This window comes from Drosophila mojavensis, unplaced genomic scaffold (genome assembly GCF_018153725.1).
Source record: "Drosophila mojavensis isolate 15081-1352.22 unplaced genomic scaffold, ASM1815372v1 contig_16, whole genome shotgun sequence".
In the NCBI taxonomy this organism is placed as follows: domain Eukaryota; kingdom Metazoa; phylum Arthropoda; class Insecta; order Diptera; family Drosophilidae; genus Drosophila; species Drosophila mojavensis.
Window position 1 is genome coordinate 7,894,423 of NW_025318693.1, and position 10,223 is coordinate 7,904,645.

General features: G+C 36.5%; 1 protein-coding gene across 2 annotated transcripts; it reads right to left on the reverse strand.

Moving 5' to 3' along the window:
- Window positions 1-3,780: 3,780 nt before the first annotated feature.
- On the reverse strand, window positions 3,781-9,248 carry LOC6573072 (sodium-independent sulfate anion transporter). 2 transcript variants are annotated; one of them, XM_015166734.3, is made up of 6 exons: window positions 9,051-9,248; window positions 5,453-6,117; window positions 5,055-5,391; window positions 4,725-4,987; window positions 4,472-4,657; window positions 3,781-4,403 (listed from the first exon to the last, which is right to left on the reverse strand). In XM_015166734.3, the coding sequence occupies exons 1-6, from the start codon at window positions 9,079-9,081 to the stop codon at window positions 4,080-4,082; spliced, it is 1,806 nt and encodes a 601-aa protein (XP_015022220.1). In that variant the 5' UTR covers window positions 9,082-9,248; the 3' UTR covers window positions 3,781-4,079. The 2 variants fall into 2 exon arrangements, with proteins under 2 accessions (XP_015022220.1, XP_043863304.1); XM_044007369.1 differs by lacking the exon at window positions 9,051-9,248 and adding an exon at window positions 6,199-6,319.
- Window positions 9,249-10,223: the final 975 nt, after the last annotated feature.

Sequence of the window (10,223 nt, forward strand, 5' to 3'; positions counted from 1 at the left end):
TACATACATACATACATTATATTTACAAATTATTTGTTAACGCACATTGTTAAATTTGCTACTGTTGCTGACCAGTTTATAAATAAATACAAGTAAACATAAAAACAAAACAACTTAAAAATAAATTAATAAATAAAAACTAAAAGTGAAATTCAGAAAACATACACATATTATACATATATATATATTTAAAATATATGAAAACAAAAAAAAAAAAGAAAAAACTACAAAAAAATGAATAAAACATTTAAATGCAATTTATAAATCAAGGCCTAAGAATAGGAATGGAAAGTTGAGCAATATTAAAGGCGATGGACACACCAGAACTATGCAAAAAATAAAACCAAAATATAAAAAAATAATAATAACTATACATAAACAAACAAGGTAAAGGTAAACGAATTATGAACTAAACATATATATACGCATATACTACATATACATACATACACATGCATACACATATGCAAATTTATATATACACATATATATCTGAACCTTAATTTCACATGCCTCTAAATTCCTTCACCTTTTATTGGAGCAGCAGAAGAACTAGCCAAAAGCGAAAATCTAAATCGAATTCGATATCGAAAATTGAAAATTGAAAGCCAGCCACAAACACCGTCTCTCCGTTGCCCAAGTCCTGCAGCTCTCAAGCGTATATCAACTAAACTATAAACAAAGAGCAAAATAGAAAATATAAAGTAAGATATGTGGCATACAAATATATAAACATATTAAATACAAATTTCTGACAAGATGCCTGACTTACATAGATATACATATATACGCAATACATGCAACATGCAACATGCTTGGCAAATTCTTTCAAGTTTCTACTACATTTTCTTTCCTTATTATCAACTCTACAAATCAAACCTTCCAGCTATTTACTAATGACTATCCATTAAAAAGCAAAAAAATCTAAATACCTACACATATACATATTTACCTTAAAATTAAACAAAAAACAAAACAAAACAAATTGAAAATTTCATGATTGCTTTACTTAAATATTTAGATATGACTTAGCTAGTACAGTCCGTCATGTCAGTATGCGTACGACATTCCTTTTCATAATTGCTTTTACCTGTTCGACAAAGACATGTTTCCTAATGTTTAACAGTTGCTTTGGTAACACATCAAGAATGAAAACACTTAAAAAACAAATACAATGCGTACCTCTTGCTTTATGAAAACAGAAAGTATAAAGAAAAATACAACTACAAAAAAATATATATATAAAAAAAAAAGCAAAAAAAAAAAAATGCAAAAATATTATCATAAAAAGTAAAAGAAACTATAAACGTATATAAAAATGGAAATGGAATATTGAATATGTGCAAAGGCTTTTGAGAGAAATTGTGAATTGTGAATTGTGACCGAATCATTACTTTAAAACAACAAGAACGTTTCTTTCAGTGCTGGAATCCTTGACAGTGAGAGAGGCAGAGATAGAGAGAGGGTGTGGGAGAAAGAACGACAGGGAGAGGGAGAGAAGCTCAGCGAGACCATAGCAACAACTACAATAACTAAATGTTATCACACAGCACAACATAGTACAGAGCCCAAAACTGTAAATTGTTAACTGACAAAAGTAGTCAGACCATAGAGATATCCTATGTATATGTATGTGTACATCGGCATAAAAATAGTTGAATACGATTCCAGTCGATAGGCGACAAATCCACATGTTATATTTATACAACTAACACACACAAGCATACACATCCTTATATATAGTATATACATATAAAATATCTTTAATGTAACAAGCGTTAACTTTTCCCACGTAAATAATTTTTACCTTACAATCAAATCATTGTATTATTTAGCCAGACAGCAGGAGAAAATAAGCGTTTTACACAGTTTGAGGCGGCGACATGGAACTTCGGCATATCCGACGTTTCTATACCCTTGCCCATCAGGTATAAGTGGGAAAACCATCGAGAATGATTCGAGAGATCCGTTTATATTTCTTTTGACCTTGGCCAGAATGAATGCATATGTACATATAGTCTAGTACGATTCAGCTATATCGAGGGGGGACGTGCAGCAAGGGTATACCTATGTCAACCAAACACACACACAGACACAGAGACAGACACAAACTACTTAGACAAAGATTTACAGAAAGTACACAATTTATTTAAAAAACAGTTTAAATCAAAAAGCTGTTTAACACAATTCAAGATAAACGATAAAGGCAAAGCAAAAAGAAAAAAGAAAAATTCAAATGAAAATGAAAAACTACGCATTACGGAATGATAAACAAAATACAAACTAAATTGTTATATATATTATACTTTTTCTATAAATTATAATTTCCTTACTGAATAACGAAACAAACAAAAAGATAAACAAAATAAAACAAAACAAAACAAAAAAGTGAAAAGAATAAAAATTAAATAACAATTTAAAGAAAATGAGATATTTAACTCGACCTAGGCGTGTGCATGAGAGAAAAGAAATTGAAGAAACTCGGGCGCTATATATTCTGATTGAACCGCTCTCGTATTGTCTGTAATATAGAGAATCTCTTTCAGGATTATCTCTTATTGTAAGAAAATGGAAGTCTCCTAGAGACATGGATAGTATTTGGTTTACAAAACAAATTATTGTCACAAACGGTTTTATAGAGATCGTCAACTTGATTATACAACACTGATGTGATCTAGGAAACACAACAAATAAACAACTAGAGATCTGCTTAGGTCCTTCTCGTCCAACAAAGGCAGGAAATCTTTATAATCATTACCTGTTGAGCACTCAAGCAAGTCTCATTATCTATTTTCTCTCTGTGGTTTTCTTGTTCTATGCGAGATCAGTTTTGTTTCCTTCTTTCTAGCTTTATCACAATCGTCTCAGGTAATACACACCGACCAAAGAGCAGACAGTAGTATGCAAAATTGTTATTCGCTGCTGGAGCTCGAAATGACTAAAATCTGAAAATGTGCAACTTAATAGTTTTGAAATAGTTGTTAAAAGAAGATTTTGTGTTATCATGAATCATCACGAATGAAATACGTAGTACTCTACCCGAGCTTAAAAAATGTTAATTTTTTAAAGTACTACATTAGTCCACGTACAGTCCGTAAAACTAATTAATTCGCATACAATGAATTTTGCGAAATTTTGTAAACAAGTCTCTGGAACAGATGACTAGAAAATAGGCTAAAAGAAATACTAATATTTATTTAATACGTGTGATGAGTTAAAACATCCCATTAAAATAAGTTCCTTATTGAGCCACTACATTAGATAAAAGATAATATTTTGATTCATCAATTTTGAAACGAGTGAGAATTGGAAGTACTAATGTTTAGGGTAAAATATATTTTTAGATACATACCGCTTGCATTCCCAGACTCATTCAAACCTGATTCAAATCAAAATCAGAAATTTTTTATAAACTTTTAAGAACGCTTCCTACACCCACAACTTCAAGAAAAGCAGAGAAATTCAAGATAAGCTTATTATGAACTCGGTAAATAATTGAACTAGTAAAAATGGACATTTATATATATCTAGTTTATCAACCGAGAGCTATCGCTGTGTAGCTGCGGCCTCCGCTATATGGAATTAGAATAGAAATGTTGTATGCGTTACTCTCATTTTTTTTACGACTTTTTTTATATATATTTTTTTATTATTTATTTACGTTTCACAGCTGACGTAAGAAAAGGAACTACGCTCGCTTGCATACGTTCACTTGAGCCGAGAGTAGAGTATTTAAGCAGAATACAATCAAACAATAAAGCGCTATTAAGTAGTAGAAGATTTGTTTGCCGAGTGGCTGCTGCGATAAACGCCAGAGGTTGACTTTAATTTATACATCTGAATTGCTATACGGCGGCTCATATAAGCGCAGAGTTATGAACAACATGCGTACGCGAGCCAGCGCCGACCGGGCACAGGTGGACGGACACTCCTCTGACGCCAGACCAATTAGAGCAATAAAACTAAAATGAAACAAACGAAGACGAAAAACAAAAACAAATTGTGACGTGAGTCAACATGCGCAGCGCCACACGAGGCCTGATACCGCCAGGCGGATGCTGGATATTGGAGATGTTTGACTACTGTTTGGACTCCTGCGGGAAGAGCTCCTGGTCTTCGTTGCAGAACCGTATGTTGCTGGTGACGGGCAGCAACTGCTGCTGCTTGAGCGACATGTGCTGCAGCACCAGCACCACATTGTCGTTGGCCAGCTCCTTGGCCACGGCGATCAGCATCTCCACAAAGGTCGCGTCGAACTGCATGAACCGTGAGCATTGCACCACAATGGGAAAATCGTTGCGGTACAGCTGACTCGCGGCGACAATCTCCGTGCGCAGCATGTCCACGCCCGTGTAGAAAATATCCGACTGCGGCACAATATGCACGTAGTACTGCGACTCCCACTGCAAAGCAAATAGGATAAACATGATAAGCTATAGAAATGCCTTCGGCTGGCTTATGCGGTACGCACCTGCTTCAGGCTGACCTCAATTCTGGGATTTCCCAGGCGCAGCAGAATGCAAATCATGCTGACCACGATGCCAAAGAGCAGACCCATCTCAACGCCAGCGACCAGGCACATGATGAGACTGCCCGTCCAGCTGAAGAAGTCCTTTTTGTTGGTGCGCCACAGCTCCTTGATGGGCGTCAGGTCAATCTGGGCAGAGCAGAAACATATATGTATATACTATATTTACCTTATAGAGTATATTCGTTTAGCCTACCATAAAGACGACTGCAGCAATGAGCACAGCAGCCAGCGATGATCTGGGTATGTACTGAAAGTAGGGCGTCAATATGGACAGGGCGGAGAGCACAATGAGACCCGTGTAGATGCCAGCCATGGGCGTGCGTACGCCCGACGCCTGACTCACGGCGGAGCGAGTGAAGGCGCCGCAGGTCGGCATGGCGCTGAAGAAGGAGCCGGCCAGATTGCACAGGCCCAGTGTCAACATCTCCTGCGAGGCATCCAGCTTGCCATCCTTGACTAGAAGACGATTATACATATATATGATGAGCAAATCAGTTCAATTGCTCTTATTACGTATACGCACCGAAGGCCTTGGCAATGGCCACATTCGCCAGGACGGCCACAATAGGCACCAGAATAACGCCGCTGCCCAGCTCGTGCAGGATGTCGGTGAAGACATAGGTGCGATTCTGATGCTCAAAGGCGAAGGGCGGCAACTTGATGCTGGGCATGGCCGAGGCGACCTTCGAGGAGAGCGCAAAGGGCACTGCCTCCATTGAGCTCTTGTGCACCCATATGTACACCATCAGACCACTGAAGAAGACAATCAGGGCATTGCGCGAGATGCTGATGTACCAGAGCACCTTCTTCAGGCGCTGCGTGAGCGGAGTATCCTGCTTAAACTTGACCTGGGACAGCAGCTGCAATGGGAACCAAAGCATCCCGTTAGACCCTCAATCAGTCTCGACCGATCCGACTTACCCGCAGTGCAAGCAGCAGACAAATGCAAGTGATGCCCAGAATGGCGTCCGACAGGTGAATATTGGTGAAGTAGTCCCCGATCGAAGGCACCTTCTTCAGGCGAATGCCGAGCAGGCTCTTGATCTGCGCCAGCACCACGATCACGGCGGTACCGGACGTAAAGGCCTTGGTCACGGGCGACGGTATGAAGCTTACAATGAAGCCCAGCTGAAAGACGCCCATGAGCAGCTCCACAAAGCCAGCCAGAAAGGCCAGCACGATGACTATCTGCACGGGCTTGTCCGCGCAGAACTGCAGCGTCATGATGGCCATCAAGCTGGTGGGGCCGATGGACACCTGCGGTATGGTGCCAAAGAACACATAGATGATGGAGCCAATGAAGGCCGAGTAGAGGCCATACTCCGAGGAGAGGCCCGCCAGCGCTGCATAGGCAATGCTCTGCGGTATGATGGTCAGGCCGAGGGTAATGCCCGCTATAAGATCCGCGAAAGCCTGCGATCGATCGTAGCTGCGTATCCAGGTGAGTATGAAAATGCGACGCAGCAGCCAATGCGCTTGCTTTGGGGCACTGTATCGGCTCTGCATGTCCATCTCGAGGCTGTGCGAGAGCTCGTAGCAGTCGTCGCCATTCTTTTCCGTATACTTGACCTCGCCATCCCCATTGGCTGCAATGAGAGTTGAACAATAAATGTATAGATATACATATCTAGTATCTGTCAGATATATCTAAAGACTTTCGTACGAACGATCGTAAATGGTGGCCACTGTGGCCACTGCCGCCTCTGGCCGTTTGCCGGCGGCTCCAATGCGGCCCTTTGCGATGCTAAACGTTCGCTTCCACGGCCAACGCATTTCGTACTGATTCTCGATTTTTGCCCAATGGGCGAAGTATAAACGTTTTAAGCCTCATTTTATTTGTTATTCGGCCAGGGGAATTTTTAGCGCTAAGCAAGCCGTATAGCCGCTTCGGAAGTGCGATATTGAACCCGGCAGCCGAGCTCGGACTGTTTCGCGTTGATTCTGCTTTTTTTTCTGCTTTTGTTTTGCTTTTTTCAATTGTGTGAAATCGTAATTAAGTATTGGTCGTCATGCACAGCACGATTGTAGGATCGAAATACACGCCGCAGACTTTATACACTAACTAGATCACACGGAAATCTAGCTTAAAGAAGGCGCTGCTGCCATTGGATGAATCTCTTATAGATTGCATATAAATATCTTAGTACTACTTATGGAGAAAGTATGAAAAACATGCAAATATTACCTTTGAAGAGCATTCTTCTTATGCTTATGTATATCGATCATATAGAATATTTTATATGGGAATATACAACATATAAAATGCTGAGATCCTCAATCTAGCTTGAGAGACGGAGGGTGGTCTTTAACAGGGTCTGTTAACCACATTTATTTAGTAATAATGTAAAAAGTTAACCTATTTGCTTTATGAGCAATATGGAATGAGCTGTAATAGCTTAAGATAGAGATAAATATGAGAATCACAAACATTTATTTTTGTATACTTTGACCTAATGTTACACGACATATAATAAGCTTAAACTAATATAACTTTATTTTTATATAGCTAGTATAATAAAGCCACAGTTACGATATGATATGGAAATATAGGTTAGCTAGCGTAGAAAGAGCCAAGTGTATGAATGATCAGCTATGTAGTCTTAGCTCATCACCTATGAGCTAAACTCCCCTGTAGTGTATATCAAGTAGAGCTGAGTTCAAGCCGCATTGGGACAGATCTGAGTACCAATTGAAAACCTGTTCCAGACGCCCGCTCATTAAATTTCATGCAAAACTAAAACTGAGAGTTGTGTAGAAAGCGACCGTGTATGATATTGTTTATAAATTTGTTTACATAATTCGATAACTAGTTGTATTTTACACTTGTACCTTAGCTACGACAAGGACAGCTATAACTAACGATATTAGTAATAGGCATATTTGATTGTTTGATAAAATATTCACGCTGTGTAAGCAATGTGTCACCCGATGTTAACCTTAATGCAAACTCACTTCATGTCTGCATTGTTTAACTAATAGATTAGCAGTTGCTTCTTTTTTCTGTATTTGCTAAACATCACACATTCTTCATGTGAGCTTATAAATAGAGTTTATACACAAATTATTGGGTTGACTCATCAAATTTGGTGTTAATAATTGTGACAAAAAAAAAAAAAAAAAAAAAAGTAAAATGTTCTAACAACTCATGTGTGTATTTTAGATATATGGATAATTATTCATATGTATTTATATATGTTTATGTATGCATATACATAAATCTGAACTTGATCATGGAACTAATTCAATTCCTAGCCCGGACATGCTTAAATCACATGAATTGCAATACACCTGCTCTAACTCGTTCTCTCTATCTCTATCTCTCCCATATTGTCATTTCATATCTCTCCCTCTATATCTCTTTAATTGAAGCTAACAGCCGACCTTTAATTATATTTGCCAATTAAAATTAATTTATTATTTCCGTTTGAATATTTGTTGAGCTCCACTCGTGATTAGACTATAATATAGTTATATAAATATAAATTGATATATGGCTTTTAATAAATTTTTTATTGAAATAAAAAGTTTCTAAAATTTCCAATTATTCTTTCTAAAATCGTCAAAAACATACACTTATGTACACCTATTACTATCGTAAGGTAATTACCAAATTTTTTTTCTTTTTGTACAATATTAATGAAAATGAGATTCTAGCATGAAAATCAAATTTATGAGAAAGGCTTTAATAAACGAAAACAATTATATAAATAAAAACACGTATTAAAATGTTTGGTTGCGAATCTTATCAAGTCTAAGCTTAATATTTACGTAAATAAAAATAAAAATCTTATTTTGTTACCTATTTTCTTCATTCTATGACAGTTTGATTTAGCTTTTCAGGCTCTAGTTATGAAGTTGTGGAATAATACAGCAAGTAAACTTGGCAAAATTATTTAAGTAATAGTTCTTAGCAGCTTTGTCTGTGTGTACCTTATAGATATGCTAAGCAAAAGTAAAGATCGATCACCTTTTAAAGCGATTAATAAAAAGAGATTCTATATATCTATAGATAAAGACATTATTTATTCATAGTTGCAAGACACGAAAGCTGAGTTTTATATTTCTATTCAGACTCTGCTTTTATTGCTTGCCAGACACGTCTTTAACATATAACAATAAAAGATCATAAATACTTTATCTAAAGTCTTTTCATTGTTTATAGACAACACATATGTACTTGAATAAAAGCGAAATTCAATTTAAATTTAATTCAATTTAAATTGTCACAAAAGTAAAATCAGCTTTGAATAGTTAACGCCGTAAGCCTTGAATTAAATGGTAGCTTAGATTAGATTCTAGTTTTTAACTATCTGAACTCAATTTAATCAACAGTTTATTTACATATGACCAAAGTATATTCTTTGCTATAAAAGGTTCTTGCACAAAATAAACCGAAAGATAAACTCAACTCAGTTCCAGGAACATCTCATTTTAGAGCACTTTTTAAATTTTTTTTTATTATTTATTCATGAATATTCATTAAACGAGTCACTTTTTATGAATATTTCTTGGAACATACCATCAAAGGATAGTTTTTTCTTAAAAGGCATTGTGGCTTTATATGTATAGAGATATTATCCTTTTATCTCCAGCACAATTAACTGAATACACTTGTTAAGGATAATCTGATTTTTTTGATTTTTCTAATTTTTTGATAATCCGATTTTCGGTATCATATGTTGGTCCTTGAGTGCGCAACGCTTCGCAAGCTAAAGAAAACTGCCGAATGCGTGAATTTTGGAACGATAAATAAGTGAGAATCTCGAGTAGATTTCTTTGATAAACAAGAAAAATGAAAAGAGTCAAGAAAACGGTGACAACTTGTGCCCGATAACAACAACAACAACTACAACAATGAGACACTTAACGCGCATTAGGGCAGCTATACGTACACATATGTATACATATGCAGATGGGATGGATAGTAACGAATACATTCGTAAGCCAGGCGCTCTTATATCGACGATCTGTGTGTGATAAGAGTTAAAGTAATCCAAAAAGCGAGTCTATCTTAAGCATGCCAAGTACTTTTCCATCTGCCAATCAAGAGTCAATTTCAATATTTGAGCTACAGCTTAGGCTGATAGACATACTTATTATTATATCAAAATTTATTAGTTTTGACACACGTTAATCAATTGCTAACATCTTGTGACAGCACAAAAGTCTGTCCTGTCTCGCCAGTCATTTCAGTTGTCAATAGTATTAATTGGGGTGACAGATTCTATAAAATGATCTGCTTCCGGTAAGGTTTTAACTAGATCTAAAGAAATGCATATCTTTATTATTCATAACTATGGACTACTACGAGCTGTGTTGCCAGCGTTTATCTTATCTGAGGATCAGGTATCTTTTCTATTCCCCGCATTGAAAATCTTCAATGAATTTATATCTCTATAAATAGACACAGATTGTGCAAAGAAGTTAACACATTAAGGTCACCAGGTGGCTGGGTTACTGTGCATGATGGACAATTGATCTACTTTGTTATCGCATATTTGTTGAGATAAATAACTAGCATCGCAGTGTGTCAGCAAAAATTAAAAATTAAAAACAAAACAAAAAAAACAAAAAGCAATGGTAGTAATTATAAAACTAATAAATACATATTTTTCTTTCATCATTAGAATTTTTCGATTATTATCAATAAAGTCATGATTTTATATGCAGAAATTTGAACAAGAAAAATTAG